Genomic DNA, 24,852 nt, shown 5'->3' on the forward strand with positions numbered 1-24,852 from the left:
TATACCCTCCACCGGGTGCTCGAGGGTTCATGGGAGTTCGCCCAACCAGTCCACATGTGCTTTGTGGATTTGGAGAAGGCGTTCGACCGTGTCCCTCGCGATGTCCTGTGGGGGGTGCTCCGGGAATATGGGGTGCGGGACCCTCTGCTAGGGGCTGTCCGCTCCTTGTATGACCGGAGCAGGAGCATGGTTCGCATTGCCGGCAGGAAATCAGACCTGTTCCCGGTGCATGTTGGTCTCCGCCAGGGCTGCCCTTTGTCACCGGTTCTGTTCATCACTTTTATGGACAGAATTTCTAGGCGTAGCCAGGGGGCGGAGGGGATCCGGTTCGGGAACCACAGAATTTCATCTCTGCTATTTGCGGACGATGTTGTTCTGCTGGCCTCATCGGACCGGGACCTTCAGCATGCGCTGGGTCGGTTTGCAGCCGAGTGTGAAGCGGCCGGGATGAGGATCAGCACCCCCAAGTCTGAGGCCATGGTTCTCGACCGGAACACGGTGGTTTGCTCTCTCCAGGTTGGTGGAGAGTTCTTGCCTCAAGTGGCGGAGTTTAAGTATCTCGGGGTCTTGTTCTCGAGTGAGGGAAAAAGGGAGCGTGAGATTGATAGACGGGTTGGTGCAGCGGCGGCAGTGATGCGGTCGCTGTATCGGACCGTTGTGGTGAAGAGAGAGCTGAGTCACAAGACGAAGCTCTCGATTTACCGATCGATCTACGTTCCCACCCTCACCTATGGTCACGAGCTTTGGGTAGTGACCGAAAGGATGAGATCGCGGATACAAGCGGCTGAGATGAGTTTCCTCCGCAGGGTGGCTGGGCGCACCCTTAGAGATAGGGTGAGGAGTTCGGTCATCCGGGAGGAGCTCGGGGTGGAGCTGCTGCTCCTCCACATCGAGAGGAACCAGCTGAGGTGGCTCGGGCATCTGATCCGGATGCCCCCTGGACGCCTCCCTGGGGAGGTGTTCCGGGCATGTCCTACTGGGAGGAGACCCCGGGGAAGACCCAGGACTCGCTGGAGAGATTATGTCTCCGGTCTGGCCTGGGAACGCCTCGGGATCCCCCGGGAGGAGCTGGAGGAGGTTTGTGCGGACCGGGAAGTTTGGGCTTCCTTGCTCCGAATGCTGCCTCCGCGACCCGACCCCGGATAAGTGGCAGAAGAAGGTGAAGGTGTGAAGGTGATCAAACAAATGCGTGTACAAGCATGAGACCGAGTTACCAGCATGGAGGCGTACACCTTCTGACACAGCACTTAAACCAGGGAGCTTGTATGTAGCAGGTGGATCATTGATGTTTGATAGGATCCAGGTGTGTGCGTCATACGGCGATAGGAAAATACGATAAAACCAAAATAAAGGTGGCTCATGATGACTCTACCTTTAGCGGTACATCAACACAATATAAGAAAACAAACCTTTTGTCTCGTGCCAAAACATTCTCTATAACAATACGTGTTAATAAATAATAATTATTATTATTATCATTAATAAATGTGTCTCACAACAGCAATAGCAAAAGTGAACAGTTATCCAGTCCTCAACAACATTCTTTTTTTTTTTCATTTATTGTGTTAGAACATGAAGAGAAAATTACAGTATTTGTGGTGCTGTTACCCTGAATGTTGTTTTTTTTTTTTTTAGACATCACATTATTTAATCTAAGAACAAGAAAACACTCCCAGGGCCCGAACAGAAGCTCTGTATCTGTTCGCCTATACTGTCACATGCCCCGTGTAATTGTTCGAATGCTTCACGTGCAAATGAACGGTCACTCACAGACACTTGGGTTTTGGGTATTTGTGGACACATGAATGAAGTTGTTGATGGTGGGAGAAGTGCCTCGTTTCACATTCGTGACATGTTGGTTTCCATGTGTGGAGTGAAAGTTGACCTGGCCCAACACAGGTGCAAGATGTGTGTGAAGGATTTACTTCATCCAACACAAACCCTTTCAGGTCACTAGCATTTCTGGCCTCTGCCGGGCTTATATTGAAGGCAGAGTTTAAGACACTGAATTCGTGTTTTGCTCTTTTTCAATCGCTGTTGGCAAAACACAAAAATGCATTTGACAAGGATCGTTTTCTCAATCAACTCTTGGATCGAACATCCCCTCAAGACTGGCGCCGACGGATGTTCCGCGTGCGCAGAAACGGTGATGTCACCTGGTCACGCGCGCTCGCCTCGCGCAGAGTCGTCGCTTTAAGAGCGCGTGTTGTTACCGGAAGTGGAGGGTGTTTCCAGCTGATCCGCTCAACAACACCAGCCGAGCGACTTCCCCGCTCCACCCCGGACGCCAGAGCCGAGAACGCCGTGAACGACTGAACACCCCCGAGTTCTCTCCTGTTCTTCGGGGTTCCATTCACTCGAAGAGCGGGGAAAGCTGCGGGAGGGGCCGAGCTTCCTCCGCCCCCCACCTCGCCGCCGTGAACCGGGGCTATCGGCGGTTGCTAGCCCAACTGTCATGAGCCCTGCTTGGAGATGGCGTCCTTACCCGGTTTGTGCAAGACGGTCTGCCCAGCGGAGGAGGAGAATGGAGAAGTGGACGGATCTCTGCTGCAGATGCTGAAGGCCATAGCCGATGAACGGAGCAGGTTGAATATCCGACAGGAGGTCAGCGGTCTCGGTGAGAGAATTTCCGTTCCCTCGAGCAGAGTGATGTGATGCCCTCTGACAGCTTATTGTCCATTGTCATCTGTCCGGTCTGTGGCGTGGTTTACGGGTGAGAGCGGAGTTATTCAAGTCTGTTAGAAGAACTTAATTCCCATGAATAATTCACCATCATATGTAACATCGCTTTAAGCCACGACAAGGTTTCTTTTGTTTCCGGCGCAAGTGATCTGTAGCACAAAGTTACATTTGCAGCGAGGACATCTTCAAATAACATCATAGCCTCCTCTCCAGTGTTGTGCACATCCTCCTTTCCTCGCGAAACTGCAGCTCTGGTAAGCCATTCGCAGTGGTCAGAAACAATCAAGTGTGCCCCGAGGGAAAAGTCATGCAGCCACTGAGCTCGAACTGTTGCTCTCATTCACTGTCACCAGTGCGTCACGCTGGTGACCCGTGGCCACCGCTCATTCAGGTGCATTGTGTGCCCACTTAAACATCTCGGTCTAGATGTCAGATCTCAAAAAACACAAACGGTGGTCTAAGTGATCGATCTGTGGTCAAGTCATTTTAAAGTGTTGACCGAACCTTTTTTTTTTTTACTTAAATCTGATCTTAAGTCAAGTTTAATTCACAGGTGAACAGTCATCGCACAATATACACTTCAGAACTGTATGTAAGTCCACTTGGTGACAAAATGAGAAGCAAGCAAAAAAAAAAAAAAGATATATGTAAAGGTCGTATTGGAGTCATCATCAACCGGCTTGGTGTGAGGTTGGTAGTACATTGACACGTCTTGCTCTTCATTGATCCATGATGGATCTCTGGCCTGTGTGCCATGTTCTCATCTGGAACCAATGTCAAGTCACAGTTTTGGTACGGTTATGTTGCAAATAAGAATGTAGATGGCGAGTGAGTCAGTCACATTGAACCCCAGAAGAATCTGAGAGATATGTCAGCCATCACAATTTGCACCTATACACTCACCTTTTGGTCCGTCAACTTACTTGGAATACTTTAATACTTTTTGCAAGTGAATGCAAATTGTTTCAATTGTTTCTTTCACTCCCAAAGGAAGTGCCGTTTTTAGGAACAGAACAACAGCAGGTAGCAGTTGACTGGGGCATCTGCCATTCTGGTCTAAATGCACCTGAGGTAATAGGTGACTGACCCCGTCTTGCCGGTACGAAAATCATGGACAAGCATCTCTCAGCTTCTAAATACATTCCTCCCCAAAACAGCGTAAACTCGTCTTACAGGTTTATTAAAAACTGAAATCTATTGAAGGATGAAGTAGGGATGGCATTGCTGCAAGCTATACAAACATATGGATCACTACCACAGTACAAAGAAGGGCTGGGGGATTTTGACAGCATAACAAAATCCTGTTTTTTGAAATTATTGTTTTCCCCAAAAAGTTGATTTTCCTGTTTTATTTCACCACCGAAGTGTTGTTATGAAGTTGGCAGCTCCGTGTTTACTGCTGCAGACACGGTGTTATGCTCCGTTGTGCATGACAAGATGCTCAAATTGTGGCGTATTCTGGGACACAAATCTGACTGCAACCATCAGAAGCAGATCACAATGAGTGGAAGATCATCAACATGTTTTAAGAACCTGTCAAGCCGCATTTCACATTTTAAGTTGTTTTTATATCATTTCAAGGAGTTGTGCTCCATTGATAGAGCAGGTCATCCTGACCTGCCGCTGTCTCCTCACATTTCCAGGGCTGAAGTGTGTTTATCATCCTGGTGTTCGGACAAATGACAGGCAGAGTTAGTGCTGGTATTTGATCAAGTGCCTTTTTTAGCTATGAAATCATTTGTTTGTGACGCTCTCAGAAGCCAACATGCTAGCGTTGTTTCATTTTCTCACTGCGGGTTCTCTGGCCTTCTGCTCTTCTACGGCAGTGAATACCATAGTAAGAGGGGAATCAATGTCATGTTTTTGCATCATCCAAATCCTATCCATAGCACAAAGCTCACTCTGACTTCTTTACATGTTTCGGACAAACCCCGTGCAACTCCATATCTTCAACCTCATGAACTTCTGTTATCTGTAATGATTCACTATTATTAACAGCAGTGTTTCACATTTATTTTCATTGTTAAAGCAAGAAAAACACTGTAGTTTAGGTGACTGGATAATGAATAATCACATTGTTGACAGTTGTACTTTTCTTCATTCACATCTAAACTTAGCTGTGTACCATGCAAGTGTCTAAGCGCATGCGCAATAAATCATCTGATGCTAGGCAAAAACTGTGTGCGCTTGGGCGGCAGTCTCCGGATCTGATGACGCTACGCTTGTGCGATATTATGGTTTGTGAAAAATTGTGTTTTTTGGAATGATATGAATTTTTCATATTCTGGTCAAGAAATGTTTCAGCAGAGACCCATTTCACTACTGCACACCAACCAGTCCACATATACACAGCAAAGATTTGAGCTGAGAATGGCAGCCAACTAGAAATTTGCTAGCGAATGGTTCCATTAAATTCAGTGAAAAACCCTGTGATACATGGTTGCCTACCATCTAACTCAAGCTTTTTAGACCATACATTTGGATGCTGGAACTGGACTTGAGGACAGTAGTTTGGTCTGCCGTCATCTTTTATGTTCCTAAAACTGTACATCCATTGGTTAGCAAACATTAAATAATACATTTGAAGAAAGTAATAATCTGTCAGAGGATGAAATGCAATAAAACTTAATAAATTCTGATTCTTTCCTTCGGGTTAGAGATACCCTTTGACATGACCAGCCAGGAAAAAAAACAACACTTCTCCTGCCAATATACTGTGTTTTCCAGAGTTGAGATTTTGGGTGATATGTGCCTCTTTTTAATCAAATGATGAGGAGCTGTGGTGCACTGGGCTTCATAATGCTGCTGATGTATTTTTAAAATCATCTGCAGATAAAAATAGAGCAGTACTTCAGACGGTGTGACTGTGGAGTTGAAGAAGATTGTGAGCACAAAAAAAATCCTTAAATGAAAACATTATTTGGAGATCAAATGAAATGCCTGACTCAGTGTAATATTTCAATCATTTATTATTCATATTTCAACTTTTTCTTAAGGATGAATCATCGCTGTGTGGTGTTGCATTCATTCTTGTGTCAGTACTGACATTACTTACTAGTAGAGTTGCAGTGCTCAAGACTGACAGAGAAAACTGTCATAACTGATAATTATACTTGGTCACTGATCCACAAAAGGACCACACCTGGTGCCGGTGTTTGTTGCACCTAATCAGGCGGAGAGCCAGATACCAAGACTGAAGACTGTTCATTGTCAACCTGGTGCTGCTTGTTTCCACATGGCTCATTTGAAGATCAGCTTCAGACTCCATGTACTGTCTTGGCCTTTTTGCCGTCTCAAGACTGTCTTGGCCTCAGTTGCTGAGGTCTTCCCTACATTACTTGGTAGACATTTGAAAAGCATCCAGACAGTTTTGAGATTTACGGTACTTTTAAAGAGTTCAAGTAAATGTGTTTTTTTTCAGTGTCAAGTTTATACTTAAAACCAAATTAGTTTCATAGCAAGTTAGTATTGAGGGTGTATGTATTAAATAATTGTCCTAATCTGACTTTCATTTGCACTTGTTTCATTTCATCCTTCTAAAATGCACACCACAAACAGCTTTTGTCAAAGAGTTCTTGATCAAGCTGGATGAATCATGAAAATGACAGCGTAACCAAGAAAAATACTTTCATGAGTTGGCATTACAGACGTAATGAATGAAAAAAAATAAGAACATTAAAGTAGATCATGTGGATGAAAGCACTTTATACAGTGAATAAAGTTTTAAAAGTTTGGTTGGTTGGGTTAAATTTGTGACATAGTATGACATAAATACGATTTTAAATAACTGTCAAAAAATGGTTTTCATTCATATTGAATAAGCTGCTATTTGAACTGACTAGTGAACTGTAGAACTTAGGGGAAGTAGTTCAACAAAGAGGAAATTGGACCTAATGCCATGTCATCCTCCGCCTGGTTGCTTAGTAACAGTTGCCGGGCGGCATGCTGCAAGCTAACCCTGTAAAAGGATAGTACAGCATCCGGACGTAATGATGTAAATATTGTGCCTGAACTTCAGTGACTGACCTTTCGTGTGTGTGTGTGTGTGTGTGTGTGTGTGTGTGTGTGTGTGTGTGTGTGTGTGTGTGTGTGTGTGTGTGTGTGTGTGTGTGTGTGTGTGTGTGTGTGTGTGTGTGTGTGTGTGTGTGTGTGTGTGTGTGTGTGTGTGTGTGTGTGTGTGTGTGTGTGTGTGTGTGTGTGTGTGTGTGTGTGTGTGTGTGTGTGTGTGTGTGTGTGTAAATTATGCCAGCGGGACAAAACATTGCAGGGGGAAACCCATTTTACTTTTGAATGTGCTTGTATGTCAGGTTGCTTCAAAGATGACCGCATCGTGTTCTGGACCTGGATGTTCTCCACATATTTCATGGAGAAGTGGGCGCCGCGGCAGGACGACATGCTGTTTTATGTCCGCAGGAAGCTGGCGTACGTCAGCGCCGACAACACGGATGGCAAAAAGGTAAGGAGGTAGAGAAGCCTGGAGGGAAGAGTAACTTTCTCTTTGGTGCTGCTGTCTGGGTGTTCACTGGTGTAGGTGTTCTTTTATGTCTCTTTCAATGTTTCATCAATACATTACGTTTCCTGGACTATCGGCATGTTTTGCATGGGTGTTGCACAGTTATACAAAATATTCCTCTTATATATCTTTCGTATCTCTATGGTATGATTATATGTAACATCTGCCCTTAATTGTGAGCCGCCTCCGTCGCGGTTGCCATGGTAACGTGGCATTGTTCCCCGGGTAGTAGCACCAACAAGTGATGACAGAACACTGATGAGGCTCTGATGAGATCGTTCAACCTGACAAAGGCCTTTGTGTTCATCCAACTGTTTGAATGCTCAAGTGGACACTGAAGTGTAAAATTGCGGCAAAGCAAAAGACTCATCCCAATGACTTTGCTCTTTCTTTTAGATTGTAACAAGCCAAACCACGTTGAACACTGCCTGCATGATCAGTCTCATGTAGCATTGTGGTCAGTGAGCTGTTGCATCTTTAAGATCAGTTCAGCTTTTGTTATACAACAGACAGTCTGTCCATAAAGTCTCTTTGCAATTGAAAAGCTTTATTCCAAAGGTTGTTGCTGCAATTTAAATGGCATGACCAGTTGGACGCTCTTGATCCCTCTCCCACTTAACAAATCTAAACTCATTGACAGCCAGAAGTCGCAGAGCTGCTTGCCTCTCTTCTCATCGTTCGACCCCGCTCATAATAATAACAGTGCAACCCGCTGTTTTCAACAAAAAAAGCTTCTGTCGCTTCAGTCTAACGCAGGGCTGAGAGTCATTTATGGCACTTTTTACCGTGATTGTCCAGGAGAATGTCTACGCTCGTTGCTAGAAGAAATCATAGCACACCTGCAGTAGCATCACAGATGAGTCACTTTAACTTCTGGAACATGACACAATACTACTACTGACCGCTAGACGGACTGCTGGAGTCGTCAATGTACAGTTTAAGAAAAGATCAAGTGCTTTTTGTTTTATTGTTTTCCGTTCAGTCATTATTGTCATCATCAGTTTTTCTCATTTCCCACCGTGTTCCCAGTTATCAAAGTGAATCCTTGTCTTCTATTGTTCACACTTTTTTTAAGTTAAATGTTGGAATGTTTGCTTCTTCCGTTTTCTGCTTAATCTTCAGCGTTTACTCCTATTTCTTATCTTGGTTTTGAATGTATTCTAATTTAAGTAAACGTGCTGAATCTGGCCTAAATCAAAACTGACCATGAAAAAAAAAAAACACTCTGATCTTATCTATTTTGCTTCCATCCCTTCTGCTGTGTCGACTCAAAAGTCACTCTCATTCCTAAACCCAGCAGCTAAATGTTTAGCTTACACATCCTGTCAAGCGCTTCATGAAGAAGAATCGAATGCCTTCACACACAGTTGAAATTGCCTTTAGCCTGCTGTCAGAGAAGATCATTTCCATGGCACACTTCTCAGGTGGAGGTGGAAGTTTACCGGCGGGACTCGAAGAAGCTGCCGGGCCTCGGCGATCCCGACATCGACTGGGAGGAGAGTGTTTATCTGAACCTCATCCTGCAGAAGGTGATAGTTGGTGACAGCATCACTAGATGCTGCTGGTCGGGCAGCGTGGGTCTCTTATCAGTGATGTCTCTGCAGTTGGACTACATTGTGACGTGCGCCGTGTGCACTCGCTCAGACGCTGGAGACATCCACATCCACAAGAAGAAATGTCAGGTGAGGCTTCAGCATTGCCTCCAAATCCATGACAAACGGTTATCACCACTCTGACCATTCTTTGTGTCGCAGGAAGTGTTTGCTTCACCCAGCAAACACGCCATGGACAGCAAAGGGGAGGAGTCGAAGATGAGCTACCCAAATATCTTCTTCATGATTGACAACTTTGAGGAGGTAGGGTTTCGAACCCCAGCGTGTTAAGTGTCTCATTGTGTTTTCATAAACAAAACTTAAACATTTTTAATTTTAAATTCAAGTTCCTGTGGAATAATGAGTTTTATTTTGGGGTTAAAGGGCATGTCCGACTGGTCCGAGATGTTTCTTTGTTCCGTCTAACAAAAGAGGTGCCAAAGATGCAGTCTTAATATAGACCAACATCTGTTGCTGGTGTTCTTAAGTGACCATAATTAGGAAGTGCGTAGTCAAGGTGCGCTTTTATTTGTTTTTTTCCAATCATTAAATAAACGAACGTTCTGTCCCGAGTAAATCATTTCACCACATCATCTTCAGACAGACAGACCACTGCAGTACTTTGTACTGCTGCTGTATAATCACAAGCAGCTGGCTGTATACAGGAGGCCACTTCTCTTCTTGCCAATCCGATTTGTGAAGATGTTATCTACCAACGTTGCACTGGTTGCAGTCATTCTGGTTTTGTGATTAACGGACGTAGTCCTCTGCTGAGTGTGTCCAGGAAGTTGGTTGTCATGTGGCGCGTCGACTCCTGCGGCAGGTCTATATTAAAGTCACCATATAATATGTATGTTTTGACCTCCTTAAGGTGGTTAGTCATGTCCGCCATTACTTCAGTTGAAGCTTTTATATCTGACCCAGGAGGTCCTTTCCGTTTGTTCTTGTTTCCATTTCAACAGTCATGCACTCCTTTGAGTCATCTCCAGTCTGTGACATGCTCTCTGTCCATTTGCCTTTTAGTTCCTTGGTGACAAATGTGGCCACTTCACCACTCCTGTTGTGTTTTTCTGCTGTTGTGGCACAGTTCATAGCCTTCTGATTTGAATTGGTTTCCTTTCCTCGGTCATCCAATAACTTTTTTCTTTGTTGATGTTCGGAAGTCATGTATCTGAATATGGACTTCTGCAGTTTAAGCTTCTAACAGTTTCCTGCGCATCAAACTCCTCACTGGTGTAGTGTTCGCCGTTTTCACTTATATTTTCTGAACTGTCCTCTTCAAATGTTATATATTTACTGGAGATGTTTTTGTTGGTTCCACTTGGTCCCGCCCCCTCGCTTCTGTAGATATCATCCCACCTTCACCAGGCATTTGCCATGCACGAGGATGCGACAAACTCAGGCACTCACATGAAGTAAACTACTTTTGCAACTGTCTTCTGACCTACTTACTGTGAAATAAATGAAAGAGCTCGGTGGCATCACTGAGTGTGTCTCTCCTGCGACTCCCTGCTGCGACTGTGATCCAGCATTCATCTAAAAAGAGCAGCTCCTCTTTGTAGGTCGTCTGCAGCCACTGAACCCAGATCAGTGGCTCCTCTTGAGAACCAAAGCAGCTGCAGGTTTCTAACGCTCAGAACTGACCTCTCACTGACTGTGTACTTTCATGACGAAAGGAAGAAAGGCAGCACTCGCTTTTTATTTGAATAACATTCTGACTTTCAGGATTATTGGTATATGACTATATGATTTTGTTTTGGTTTCAGGTGTTCAGCGACATGACAGTGGGCGAGGGTGAGATGGTGTGTGTGGAGCTCGTGGCCAGCGACAAGAGCAACACATTCCAGGGCGTCATCTTCCAGGGGTCCATCCGCTACGAGGCGCTCAAGAAGGTTTATGACAACCGGGTGAGAGATGCTTTAGCGGCCGCCACGCTCCGTGAGGACACGCCTCGTGTCCTGCGATGTAATGACTGGTGTCACGTTTGGCTGCAGGTGAGCGTGGCAGCAAAAATGGCCCAGCGGATGTCGTTCGGCTTCTACAAGTACAACAACATGGAGTTTGTGAGGATGAAGGGACCTCAGGGCAAAGGCCACGCCGAGATGGCGGTCAGCAGAGTCCCGACTGGTGACACGTCGCCGTGCGGCACAGAGGAGGACCAGGTGTCGCCCATGCACGAGCGGGTGAGTGACGCAGCAGGACACCTCAGGAAGTCCACCAGGACTCAAACCAGATCAGGGGTTTCTGCTGTTTATTTTCTGTTCGTCTCATCTTGAAAACTTTCCACTTGGAAAGTGGAAACTGAAACCATAAGTGCAGTCATTCAAGTTGTCAAGGTCACCGATCGAATATAATTCTTTTGGTTATTTTTCAGCCCCCGTTTTCTTCCTCCCTATTCTTCATAGCTATTAATAGTTTAATTCTCATGTTAACTGGAATTATTAACAACCACTGCTGGTTTTATTTACTATATTTCTAGAGGAGTCCCTCACTGATAGAAGTCCAAAAAATATATCTTGTAATAAAGTGCCTTTATCTTCATATTGATAGTACATGTTTAACCCTGTATTAGCGAGTTATTCACCACGGCCCAAGACTGCCCAACGCTTGATTTGAGGATCTTTTAAATAAAATACATCTGACATGAAATCAACATATTGAAAGCACATAACAATGTCATGGCATGATATAACTTTTACCCAATCTTCTCATTTTATTTTTGTATTTTAGGGTCAAATATGAATTCAAGACTTTTTCTGGCTTTTGGGTTACCAGCCCTTGCAACAGTCACAGTACTCTCCCCTGCATTCTAATGTCCAGCAAATGCTACTGAGCGTGATGAGAGACAAAAATAATACATGTAATAAACTGACTGGGTTGACAGTTACATAACCTTCAACGTGGTTGTTTTAAATCAGGAACAGTTTGGGGTGTCTTATATTTATTATTGGACAGTAGATATAGCTGAAATGTATTCACTTGTACTGTATATTGACCAGGAGAGGTCATACTTCACGACATCCCTTGGGCACTAAATTATAGTTCTATAAATAGGTCTATCAGATATTCTGACCTGCTATCACTGGATCTATGAGACTCTCTGAGGCTAAATACATGTGAAAGTGTGGCGGCTGGTCTTCATGCCTTTCTTCACAGCTGTCACAAAGTGATTCAAAGAAGTTTTTATGTTTCTGAGCTCTGGTCTGAGCTGAGCAGCACATTAATAACGGACCGAAAGAGTTTATGAATATGCCTCTTATCATCGGAAAATATCAATCACATCCCTTCAGTGGACACAGTCCATACTCCTAAAGGTCATTTCACGCTCCGTCGAGCCTGTGGTTTTCCTTACAATACACTGCAATGATGAGTGGCTCTCAGAAGATGCCGCGTCCCCGGGGACCAGAGCTGGTCTTCCAACTCTGAAGAATAAGGGAGCAGATCAGTGGAACAGAAATGAGGTCGGGATCAATAATAAATGTCTCAGGACTGAGCGATGAATCATTTATTAGTCCGCAGATGTAAGACTCGGAGGAAGTGATCATAAGTGACAACGCTGACTTTTGTTATGCACCCTGGTTGTGTAATCCTCCAGAAGTGATGAAGAAATAACTGCCAGTTGCATCGCAGAGGTCTGGCATTGTCCGCTGCTTTGCTTTGTATCACTTCATGTTTTGGTGGAGAAAACATGCAACGTATGTTTAAAAAACATACTTTAATCATTCCTTTTCAGTTTTCTTCTTCTTCTACTTCTCAATGTTCTGTACTTCTTGTTGTTATAATTATAAGGCTAACGTGATTATAATAATAATTCATTCATTTCTCTGGAGAGGAAGGCTTATTGAACCGTTGGAAACATTTTACTCTCACCTTCACCCAGGTCTGATTTAGATCTAGTATTGGATTTGGAAAAAATATTGCAGATATTCACTCTTGCACGAGTCCTTCTGAGTGGCTTGAAGAGCGACCGCCGATTTAAAAAATAATAATAATTAAAAAAAATGTATGTGAAGAAGAAAACTGCTGAATATTTTCTTGTAAATCTGGCATTTTTACTGACTTCTCTCCTTTTCGCGACACACTAGTTTTGCTTTTTCGGTTGTAAGAGGTCTTCTTTTCAGTTCATTCACTGGACGGACTGGCAGCAGTGAATAATGTTTTCACCGATCTCTATGTCTTTTGTTAGCCTTTGCTCTCAATTGACCTGGCATGTCTGGAGTGCTGGTCTTAGAGAGCCCATGTGTTCCGCTTACATGCCCCACTTCCTGTCCAGGTGACCTCCTTCAGCACTCCTCCGACCCCCGAGAAGAACCGACCCTCCTTCTTCTCCCCATCCTTGAGGCGAAAGGTGCCGCGCAACCGTATCGCAGAGATGAAGAAGTCTCACTCGGCCAACGACAGTGAAGAGTTCTTCAGAGAAGAAGACGATGAAGGTTGTTGGTTGTTTCCTGGTGTGGTCGACAGGTCAATGCTGAGCAAAGTGGTGTTGTGTTTGCAGACATTCACACGGCTACCAACCTGCGCTCTCGCTCTCTGTCTGGCACGGGGCGCTCGCTGGTGGGCTCCTGGCTTAAACTGAACCGGACTGAGGACTACTTCTTGCTCTACTCTCACCTGACCTACGTCACACTGCCACTGCACCGCATTACCACTGGTGGGCGCTGTTTGAGTTCCTCTCCCTGCACTTGGTCGTGACCGTATCACTTGAGCGCTTTGTATCCTGCAGATATCCTGGAGGTCCGCCAGAAGCCCATCCTGATGACATAACAGTCGGACTGCAGTCACTCCAAGTGCCTACCTCCACCGGGCCGATGAGACCACAGCAAACCCCAGCAAGAGCTGAGGCTACAGCTCCATCTAGCGGTTAGGCTCGTGTTCCTGCAGACCAACGTCTGCACGTCATGTGACCACAGGACCATTGAGACTGTCCAGAAACGGACGACCGGTTCCACTACTGACCTGGCTGCACCCCCCACAGCACCACACCTCACCACAGGACCCCAGAAGCTGACTGTGTCACTGCTGCACCTCTTGACTCTTCGCTTCACCTTCCTCCTCCACGAAACACCACAGCACCTCATGAGACTCTGTACCTTCCTATCACACGTCTCTGCTTCTGCGTTTGACCACAGCACCTCACTCTCAGACCCTGACCCCACCCTCCCACCCGCCACCTCAGCTTCTACCAGGACCCAGACCTCAGCAGGACGAGAACAAACCAGCCATCCAAGAAGTGCCTCCTCTTCTTCTTTTACGTTCCTGCTGTGTCCAGGTCCTTCGTGTGGAACCCGGTGTTCAGATCACATGACCTCGGCGAGGCAGCTGGCTGGTCAGAAGGACGTGACGAATGTTTGTGAATACTCTGCTGCTTCTCTCACTGAATCGCCTTGAAAGAGCTTTGGACCACCTTGTTTTGTCCTGGAAATGGGAGGAGGACTCGTGAACTTGGGTGTCTGATACCGATGGCTCCCAGTGGACTCCCACCTTTTAACTCAATGACAGAAGTGGTTCTCTCAGCAGGATGCAACCTTGACCAGTGAAAACTGCAGCGATCAACCTTTTTGTTTTCAATTTTCCTGCTTTAGCTTTTGTTGGAAAACTGCGACTCTCAAACTGGAAGTGACTTGAAAAAAAACTGCTGAAAAGGGAAAACGAGTCGGAAAGAATAAGCTATTTTTCCCAGGACGCTCCTGAAGCCTTAAGTCCAACTTCATCTCCACGTCACCAGGCAAGAGCCGTCGCTTCCAAAGATCCTCGGAACCGAGTCGAGCGCTTCCTGCCGAGTGTCCACATGCTGAAACCAGCAAACTCTTTTCACAGAATTATTTAGTCATCGCAGCGTTTCCTTAGTTGGGATGTCTTCAGTAATGTGAAGTCGACAGAGGAGGACACTGAAGGGAGAAAAGCTTTTAGGTCCATAAATGTGGATACACTTAACAGTACAGTGTTTTTAGAGTATTTATATTCCACAGGATCACAGTATGATGTTTGAACTGTGTACATTGTATTTTATTTTATTTATTATGTTTGTATTTTACTTTTGCATCTGAACAAAAGCTTCATTTGCAGGGCTTTAACCAGACAGCTCTGCGCGGTGAACTGACTTTGTACTCATTTTCCCCTAATTGGCAGAATTTTTAAAAATAAAAATCTTCAAGAAGAGAATTAAAGTTGATAATTATTAAACAAGTGGCTAGAGTGAATTTGAATTAAGTGAAGGAGTTGTTGCAAAACTATGCATCCAAACATTGAATACGGAGTTAAAAAACAGTTGAAATTTGTGAACTGGGTGAAGCCTGCAGATACTTCATACAAGTATTTCTGATCGCAAAGCTTGTTCATTTGTGTGAACTCGACATTCTCTCAGTACCACAAACACACACACACACTCTGAGGACCGCTAGCTTGTGAAGGAATTAGTGAAGCGATTGAACACAGGATGGGCTGTAAATACTGGACTCTGATCTGGTGAGAATGTGGTGTTTTAGACTGAACTGTGTGTTTAATCACTTTCTTCTCCTCACCATTGATTTCCACTCAGAACCGAAGCCGTTATTGAGCAGTGTGGACCGACCCGAGTGTCAGTGTTCTGTAGTTACCCGCAGCTGAATGTACCATGCCGCCCTGATCCTGAGTTTGACAAACGGTTTACACTGTAAAAAGCTTTTTAATGTTCTTCCATCTGCATGTGGACGCCACCTCTGTTTTTAGACTGTCAACTCTTACTTTGGAAATACACTTCTCCACTAACCCCCTGTCTTGGTGCCTGATCGTGTCTGGTGTGTGACTGCACGACTGCCGAACCCTCCTGTCTTTGGAGGCACCAAAATGTTCATTGAATGATCTACTCAACATTCAGAGACAGTGACCAGTGAAGAAGTTTTTGTTTGTTTATTCATCAATAGTCTTTACAAATGTCAGACGATGGCGACACGTCTCAGAAGGCCACACAAAGGACACTTGGACAAATCAAAACCAGAGTCCACATAACGGGGCAAAAAGTAAAAACCACTGGTCTGTTTGCGTTCTGCTTCCTGTCCAGAGAAGTTCACTCACACGAGGTCCAATGGCTGTAAAGTCCAATAAATAGTTTCACAGGCGCACGACAACCTCCACACATTCCACAACTAACGCTTTATGATTGTGTCTTAATTTGTAAAACCAAATCGATTTGAGTTCAAGACAGAACAATCTCAGCCGGATCCTCACTCGCTCCAGTCGGGTTAAAATCAGTTAAAAACTCTGAACAGCAGCGTCGGACCAGAGGGAATGTAGCCCGGTCATTCAGGACCGTTCACAGTATCGACAGGCATTATCGCAAGCAACCGAGCAAGTTGATGGGTTTAGTACAGTGTGTGTGTGCGTGTGTGTGTGTGTGTGTGCGTGTGTGCGTGCGTGCGTGCGTGCGTGCGCTCAGCCCTTCTTCTCCTCCAGGGTCTTGAGCAGCTCGTCTGCGTCCTCTGGAGTCTTCACTCGGATGAGCATTGGGACGGGACTGTCGGCATTCTTCTCGTCAACAGGCGGATTGGGAACACAGACCACCATCACGTTGTTTTTCCCGACCCTTGAGCAAGGCATGGACGCTTGCACGATGATGTTTAAGAGGATGTTTCCTGCAACAGCACGGAAGGCACCAACTTACAGTTCTGCTGACTTGAGACTAGAGATTTATTTAAATGTACTTCAAACATGTTTTGTTACAATTAAACCAGACCTGGGCAAAGGGCGGCCTGGGGGCCATATGCAGCCTGATGCCTGTATATCCGTGGCTAAAACTATAACTGATCTGTTGCAATTTTTCTGCCTTTTCTCTTTTTTTGGTCACAACCACCACCACCACCACTTCAGCAGTAAATATAGTACGTTCTCATTTGAAGACTATACTTTTATTTTCATTTCATTATTGTGTGATTTTCTTGTTCCTCAAAATGCATTGAAGATGTCCATGTTGATTTATATTCAAATTAAATGCATATGAGATATTTCAACATGGCATATTTACTCTTCTTAAAATCTTCACTTACATTTAATCCAATTAGGTTCATTTTGTCTTTCTTAGTCAAGTATATATTTTGGATATTTTTCCCTTACGTTTCGCAGTCATCAGTCTTTCTTTTGAAGATGGCCCCCACAACAGTTACAGTTTCTAATGTGGCCCTTTAGGAAATTTAATTCAACACTTTGTTTATATAGCACTTATACTAATACAGGCAAAACAGAACATACGAGTAGGACATATAGACGCCAGCTGTCCAACTGAATCCCAAAAGGGCCGTGTGGGTGCAGACCTTCAGGCCCACTGGTCAGCAGCACACAGTGTTGCCAATGAGGTGATCAGTCTGTTGCAGCTTCTTGGTTGGAACAAAAACCTGCACCCGCCTGTCAGGGGTGTCCCCTGAGATTGACACCCTGACAGAGACATCCAAGTGTGCACATGCCTAAAGATGTTCATGCATGGACGTTGACATACATTAGCACTCCGCTCTGAACCTTGGTGACTGCAATCCATTCCGAATCTCTTTCTTCAGAAAACAAGGACACTTGCATTGGAATAGATGCCCTACGTTCCCATGTTGAAACCTCGGCTCACAGGAGAGGCAGTGCATGCAACTAAATCCGCACCATTATCAAGCCAGCTCAGCCTCTGATCTTACAAAGAGAACAGGGATCTTTTATCTGAAAATACTGAAACAATAAATGGTGCGCTTCCAAAAGTAGTCATCTGACATGCACCTAGTTTGCCCAGCAGGTGGCGCCGTTGGATCAGCCTTCTCTAATTCATAACTGGACGTTACACTTCAGGACACGGATCTTCAAAAACTAAACCTTTTTGAAGACCACATGATAGCATCGATGTTTCTGCTCCTCTAACGACCCAAAGTCAACAAATACACACCCAGGTTGGTGTCCGCGCGGATGATCAGCTGGGTTTTTCCCTCTGTGGTGGCTTTCAGGTGCAGATTTCCAACTCCTTTCTCCTTAAACTCTGTCTCCTTCTTGTAGAACAGTTTGCACCTGTGACACAAACGTCAATATTATAATTGCCGAAACAATCTTGACTACCGTCTTCAGAATCGCACATCAGACACCGATGTTGCTGCTGTTCAATATTCCCAATGAATGAGCTACAAGTGAAGAAATATGCTTGCTACACCGCGCCCCAGTCAGTCGCACATTTGGGAACAAAAACATTAGAAGGGTTTTAGAGAGACAGATTACTTTTTGGAGTAGAAGGCGTCTTCCTCCTTCACTTCCTTGACCTCAGGTTTGGGAGGCTCCTCTGACTCTTCATCAGGGTTCTCCTCTGGCACAGAAATGTCACAGAAAATTCAGTACAGTCACACCTGCTCATCAGACATCTTCTACTTATGGACAGATATAAGAGAAGTGAATCCACAACACAATACATGACTTAAATGTTCACGGTTTAAATGAATGATTAAATACAACTACCGTTATAAACATTCAAATACTGAGAGCATGGAATTATTCTTATTCTATCATTCTTCATAGCACCAATGGGATATCCATTTGTGACTGTCACAGACCACTGATGCAGAAGTTCGACCACAGAATACATCACATTATTAACTGTACTATCCACGGGATATTCAAGTGTGACGGCGTCTTAGATCAGCAGAGCACAAAAGTTGTCACAGGTCACCTGTCAAGCATGAGATTTCTTCAGAGGTTTACTTTTAAGCTTCATTTAACCTCCCGGATGTATGAAGACCCGACTAACATGGATCGTTCCATAAACCAATATAAAACATTATGTGCAAAAAGCCTGCTGACCTGTGGGCTGAGCAACCTCGGTTTTCGGAGAGCCAAAAGACGCCGGTGTGGTTAAGCTGGTGCCACCAAACAGCGAGCTCTGACCAGTGGAGAAGGAAAAGCTGGCCGGGGTCATTTTGGACGGGACAGAGCCCAGAATGGAACTATCCACCTTCTGCCCAAAGTTAAACGTGACTCCGGCAGGAGTGGGCACAGCAGCCGAGCCTTTGGAGTCCTCTGAGGTGTTTTTGAAGGAGAACAGAGGTGTGGCTGGTGAGCCACTGGATGTGGGAGGGGGGGCAGCCGCGGCGGGCAGCGAGCCTCCCTGCTTCTGCTCCGAGGCTGCATCCCCGGACCCCAGTCCGAACTTCTTCTGGATGTCGTCCAGGTGTTTCTGATAATCCTTGAAGATGGGGCTGAGGTCGCACAGAGGGTTGCTGTTCACGTGTTTGGTGATCCAGTCACGGACGGAGCAGTTGAGTCCGGTGATCTGCCGCTTTAGCTCCTGACTGTTGCCGCCGGAGCTCTGGGGGGCCGAGCCGTTGGCCGAGGTGTCGCCGGTGGAGGCGGAGCCATTGCCCGTTACATCTGAGGCGAAGAGAGGAATTTGAGAGTGGCAGCAGCTGGGTAGGCTGAACCTCCTCCTCTTCACTCCCCTGCAGCCCCCGGGGCCACATGACAAGTGAACGAGCATCAACACACGCTGATTCAGCTCCATTACACTCCAATAGAGCAGCAAGTGAATAAGAACACACACGTTTGTATTCTAACCTTGTGGGGTCCACTTTCCCCGGCCTCTCCTCCCTCAACCTAACCATCCAAAACTAATAACCTTAACCAGAACTCAGAACCAAACGTAAACCCACAATAATAATGACCCTGTTATTTTGAAATCTCCGTCCTTAAACTGATGCTTGGATTTGTGTGGTCCAGCCAAATGGTCCCCAGGATTGGTATAAGGAGGTGTTTTACCAATTTCAAATTCAAATGACATGAAAATTAACAACTTTATTTTTTTGGAGTAGCGAGTTGAAAGAAACTCTTTTTCTCAGCACTTCCTGTGAGTGTTCGCCACAGCAAGTCAGCCTCTATCACCTTAACCCATCGGGTGCATCCTCCCTGGTCACACATATCCTCACGCCTTCCTTCATCACATCCGTGACCCCGCAGGACTTCTTTCCTGACACTAACAGATTCTACAAGCCTAATAACGCTTTATTAATGTCCAGTTCAATCCCTTTGGCAACGGTGGTGAAAATAACTGATTTAATCACGACTATGTCATGGATGAACAGACTTACTACATTTTGAAAAAAACAAACTTGAAAACTGCACACAGCAGAGACCTGAACCAGTGGCGCATGTACACATTCGGGATTTAACAGTTAGCGGTCAAAATAAATGGTATAATTTGTGACCTAAAGTCAGTGAGTCGTAACCATAGGGATGAGGCCCATGGTTCGGCCACAAAGTTTTTCCGTTTTACACCTCTAGGCCGTGAGATGCTCAGTTTTAATACACTTGCCACATATGGTGGCAGTAGTGCGTCATTGAATCGACTTGACAGCTGCACATTTGTGATAGTTACCAACTATGGGGAAGTTCTTGAAAGGGAAAAATGATAAAGAAAGTGATGTCACCCCTTGCAACAGTAAACACTGTTCACCTGTTGGAGCAGTTTTGAAAATTAATTAGAACATTTTTATTTACGCTTTACTTATCTTCTTTTTATGTTTATTTATGAAAGAGAAAATCGTTCATGATATTTAGACATTATTATACTTTCTTCAGAATTTCATTCATGATGTACAGTTTTGTGTGTTCATTTTTGGATTCTGCCTCAAATCCATAAATAGTGATTTGCTGGTGCTGGTTAAATGCCTATGTGACATCAGCGGAGTGAACTCCAGCTGCATGTATTTACAACAGATCCCAATATATGTTAATTTCAGCGCTTTATTAAAGAATCCAAGGAGTCCTCATGAATTCTCTAATATCTGAGAGTGCTGCGTGTTGTGGTGAGTAAGTCTGCTCCGTGCCACACTGGTCCTTCGCATACATACGTGCATGATGTTTCATCATTAAATCAGTCAAACATATGATGTTGAAACATCAGAAACGTCGCCCCAGTTAATGAACATTTGAACAAATCCGCCGCGGTCAACACGATCACCTTTCATTATGCCGGCCCAGGCTGTTCTTGGTTGGAAACATTATCCATAACTCTGTCTTTGACTCAACGAATGAAACAGTGCTGTCATGACATCACTGCTCAGTGTAGAGTGGACGTGCAGCATCAGTTTTCAGGAGAACGTTTTTACTGTCGTCAGGATTTCATGCTTTCCCGACTTCCTTCTGTGGTCTTACACCGACTTCTACTTGCCTTCTATAATTAACGGACAATCAACAGTAATGGTAAAAAATAGCTCTGGTATCAGATCAGAAGAATGTTGGTATCGGCACGTATCCAAATTAAAGTATCGGTATCGGAAGTCCAAATATGTGGATTGGTGCATCTCTAAAACCAATCAACCACTCCTACTTCTCATCCATGTTCAAGTCAGTCAGTGAATTCAAAATAAAGACACCTCCTTACCAGGTTTAGCAGAGGGGGTGATGGGAAGAGAAGAGAAGCCACCAAACGGGGAAGCAACACCATTCCCATTGGTCAGACCACCCAGACCCTTGAAGCCTCCAAACCCAGAGAACCCTTTAAAAGCTCCACTTGTCTCGTTCTGAAATCAAAAGGACGATAAATCATAGAGCAATAACTAGTGGATATAAAACACACAAAGGTAAAACTCTTTACTTCTGAGGCTGCATTTCTGCGCTTGGCTTTCTTAATGGGACGGTTCTTTAGCACATCTTCGCTTGCCACTGAGAATGTTCCGGCCTGAGGGGAAAATCTTGATGAGACAGCAGGTCCTTCTCCTCCTTGATGTAAAAGTACTCTTAAAAGAACTCACCTCCTCCTCTTCCTCCTCCTGATCCCAGTTCCTGTCAGTCAGCTCTTTATCTGCGATCCTCTTCGCCATCCCACCAGCTCTGAGACAAGGATAAGTGAGTCTGAAAAGTTCTATTATGACCCTGGAAGCAAGTCCAAAGAGGTTGCATCCACTCCATTGTAGCACCAAAACAGTTTTTGGTGCTACAAAGCACATATGACCAACCATCATTTCAACTATCGGGAGGTATTTGTTTCTTGTACATTTTTGAAATATAAATAAAAATACATACACATTGTTTAAAATACAATAACACCATGATACTCAAGAAGAAATTTCATTTGAAAGAGGACATTATAGGACTTGACAGGTAGCTAACATGGAGTCTGTCAAATTGTCCCCCACAACCTTTAAAATAACATTGCTCTGACAAAAAAAAGACAGATTAATTCAAAATCTCTTACAACAGTGAGTTCAGCTCTGTGCTCTGTAAAGGTTGTTTGTACACCTGTTATAAGGTTTTAGTCGGATGAGCTATTTTGGTAGAAGGGAAACAGTGCATGAACTTCCTGAATATCCTCATTTTTTCAGTTTCATTTTGTGCACTTGGACTATAAATACACACCCATCAAATGACCGACATTATTTGGAAGAAACATTTTACAAACGAAATATAAATATGTAATTCACTGTGAACATAAACACACCAACAAGAAATGACAGTCATGCTGCTGCAGTCTACGATCAGTCCCGATGACTTGGTACACTCAGCATCAGGAAGTAAAGACAGACCAATATGGAGCATCGGTTTGACACAGGAAAGTAGGTAAGAGATATTCTCGAGTATAAATTACTCTTTCCAAACGCCGGGTATTCGCCGTTAACCTTGCAGCTAATGTGGGCCCACGGCTAGCTAACAACACGTTAAACACGCGTGCAACGCTGATATTCGGAACCCGAAAATCCACTCAAACGTTGTATTTGAAGGTGAAAGGCTTCTTCAGTGTTAAATATATAACATATACCTTCGATTCAAGGGCCACAGCAGGTGTGTTGTCAATGACTGACTGGCTTCACAAACGATACAAGTCCGGCTACGAATTCTACCACGCCGCCATTTTACACAGCAGTACACCGTGAATTTGCCCGCGCCAACTAATACGCATGCGCTTATGCATATCTATGTTGGGAGTTGTAGTCCTATAAGTCCCCGCTGTTCATGAGTGTAGTTTTGTGAGCCGCTTCATTCGTGTGCTACTGTTTCAAAAATAACTGGAAGAGTATACCACACGATACATTTCTTCATGTATGAAATAACTGGTCTACCTGATTACAAATTTCATTTGTACCTAAATAAGGAAATTATAGTTGATAAATAAATTGAGATATGTTTTTTTTTTTTAATTTATCAAGTATAAATTTTTGTGCTTGTGCAGACGCAAATATATGCACCAAAAATATTCCACAGCATTTCCAACATTCAGGCACATCTGTGATTCCACCTCTTTTTTCAGATGACAAAACTTCTTTTATGACTATTTTAATTGACAATATAAGATCTCAGAATATACCGCCAATTAGCAATACGGTGTTATAGTTAAAGTAGTTTATTATTTAATTAATTTTACAGGGTGTTTTACGAGTCTCTACATTATTCATCAATTAACTTCAACTGTGCCTGCATCTCATCTTCAAATTTGAAAGTTAGTATCCAATGCAATGTGATGCGTGCAGTTGTGTACATTTATATTTGCCCCGTTGTTAACTTACAGCCATCTAACCTAATCTAATTTTGTGTACCTCTTTTAGAATGATGCAGTAGACAGTTTGTCTGATGCTGTGCGGACCTATTCCACTGTCCAATAATTATCCACAGAAGGTAAGTGTTGTGCATAAACACACTTGACAAACAGGTGGAACTTGTGTTGATGTTAAATAACTAATACTAAAAGTGGGATATATGTTTAAAAATAAACTTGATATTGAGGTTTTACTCCTTTTACTGGTACAGCTGAATAACTTGTCAGGTGAATTAATGTGCTAATGATATTCTTCTCTTTCAAAGGCTTCATACAATACTCTAAGGAGTCTTCTGGAGGCTTTATACACACAAGGAAGTGAAAGCGCAGGAGGACTACTGCGCAGAACGTTGTTAAAACAAATCTCATTGCACTCATTTAAACAAAGGTAATCAATTATTAAACAGCAGTTGAAAGAGGCCTGGTGATACATCATATAGCCAAAATGTCTGTAATTACCCCCACATTTATTGTTTTATTTCCAAATTTACAACACCAATAGGGAGCAGACTGAATCCAGCGACCGGAGCGGAGCTGTGCAGCAGATGGCTTGTCTCCAGCTCTCTGGATCTCTCTCTCTCTTTTTTGCCAAACTGGAACAGGTGCTCCAGATAGTAGGAAGAGAGCAGCAGCAGGAGACCCTCCATCAGTTGGCAGAGAGAAACTGGGAAGACTTGGCAGAAGAAAAAAGACAAACCTGTTCCATGTGGAAGCGAATATCTGTCCAACACGTGAGAGGTTCTCTAAAGGCCTCTACGAGTCTTATAAAAGTGTTTATAAAACCAGAGCACTTTATTGGAACCCAGCAGGTTTGTGTGTGTGAAGCTTGGGTTTAATGTGAAGGTGCGCCAGTCGCAGTTTGAGAGTCAGCGTCAACCTGACATCACTGGAGGTCTTTTGGAACCAACCCATGAATATTTTAACGCAACCCAGGAACTCAACCTTCAATTTTAATATGATGTTTTCCCATTATGCTTTTCAACTGAACAACTAGACGTGGTACCTGAGCAACACGGCTAGTCATCATTTTCATCAAGACTAATATAACACCAGCGTTGTCACAATTGCATTCGGGGTTTTCCAAGTGATGATTTCCAGACCCAGTCGTGAGGAGCATAGTTTGCAGTTCAGTGACCAGAGGACTCAGTGTACATCTGGTCCTCCAGCACTCACTACATCACATCAGAGTGAAGCAGCAGGGATGCAGATGAGCACCTTCATGCCCTAGTTCTCAGGAGGAAGCAGGTGGATTGATCACTCTTAACAGCCAAAAAATGTAAGCTGTCATAGAGATGTTTGTGCAATCAATCTCAGCCTTGTGTGGAGTTGGTATGGTCTCCCCAGGAGTTTCCACCACACTCCATTTCTACTGCTCATTTTTATGTAGCTGGTGTCAACATCACAGCAACATAGGACAAGAGGCCAGGGACACACAGGGCAGCGGCCCATGTAGGGAGACATCCACTCAACACAATCACATACCACAGTGCCGCAGTAAAAATTTCATCAAACTCATGAAAGACGGTTGTTTATTTGTATCACAAATG

The 24,852-nt window shown here is 44.3% G+C and overlaps 2 protein-coding genes and 1 long non-coding RNA gene across 3 annotated transcripts; 2 read left to right on the plus strand and 1 right to left on the minus strand.

Annotated features, from left to right (window-relative positions):
• Positions 1-2,198: 2,198 nt before the first annotated feature.
• kiaa0930 lies at positions 2,199-16,641 on the plus strand. The gene is made up of 10 exons (XM_053862418.1): positions 2,199-2,617; positions 6,990-7,138; positions 8,620-8,724; positions 8,800-8,877; positions 8,950-9,051; positions 10,554-10,694; positions 10,782-10,970; positions 13,061-13,220; positions 13,286-13,441; positions 13,514-16,641. The coding sequence occupies exons 1-10, from the start codon at positions 2,473-2,475 to the stop codon at positions 13,552-13,554; spliced, it is 1,266 nt and encodes a 421-aa protein (XP_053718393.1). The 5' UTR covers positions 2,199-2,472; the 3' UTR covers positions 13,555-16,641.
• On the minus strand, positions 16,139-22,648 carry nup50 (nucleoporin 50). The gene is made up of 8 exons (XM_053862419.1): positions 22,532-22,648; positions 21,528-21,606; positions 21,371-21,454; positions 21,158-21,296; positions 18,583-19,149; positions 18,007-18,091; positions 17,684-17,802; positions 16,139-16,400 (listed from the first exon to the last, which is right to left on the minus strand). Exons 2-8 carry the CDS (start codon positions 21,594-21,596, stop codon positions 16,201-16,203), a joined length of 1,263 nt encoding a protein of 420 aa, XP_053718394.1. The 5' UTR covers positions 21,597-21,606; positions 22,532-22,648; the 3' UTR covers positions 16,139-16,200.
• LOC128757264 (uncharacterized) lies at positions 22,031-23,694 on the plus strand. Its single transcript, XR_008414369.1, has 3 exons — positions 22,031-22,332; positions 23,316-23,385; positions 23,572-23,694. It is a non-coding gene; the product is annotated as an uncharacterized LOC128757264 (long non-coding RNA).
• The last annotated feature ends 1,158 nt before the right edge of the window (positions 23,695-24,852 follow it).

The sequence above is a fragment of the Synchiropus splendidus genome, chromosome 4 (assembly GCF_027744825.2).
Source record: "Synchiropus splendidus isolate RoL2022-P1 chromosome 4, RoL_Sspl_1.0, whole genome shotgun sequence".
NCBI lineage: Eukaryota > Metazoa > Chordata > Actinopteri > Syngnathiformes > Callionymidae > Synchiropus > Synchiropus splendidus.

Coding starts and splice junctions, on each gene's coding strand:
- kiaa0930 (XM_053862418.1), top strand. CDS start 2,473: ATGGCGTCCTTACCCGGTTTGTGCAAGACGGTCTGCCCAGCGGAGGAG. Junction 10,971..13,060: donor TGTCGCCCATGCACGAGCGG/GTGAGTGACGCA, acceptor CTTCCTGTCCAG/GTGACCTCCTTCAGCACTCC. Junction 13,442..13,513: donor ACTGCACCGCATTACCACTG/GTGGGCGCTGTT, acceptor TGTATCCTGCAG/ATATCCTGGAGGTCCGCCAG.
- nup50 (XM_053862419.1), bottom strand. CDS start 21,596: ATGGCGAAGAGGATCGCAGATAAAGAGCTGACTGACAGGAACTGGGAT. Junction 21,455..21,527: donor AGGAGGAGGAAGAGGAGGAG/GTGAGTTCTTTT, acceptor TTTTCCCCTCAG/GCCGGAACATTCTCAGTGGC. Junction 19,150..21,157: donor CACCCCCTCTGCTAAACCTG/GTAAGGAGGTGT, acceptor TCTTCGCCTCAG/ATGTAACGGGCAATGGCTCC.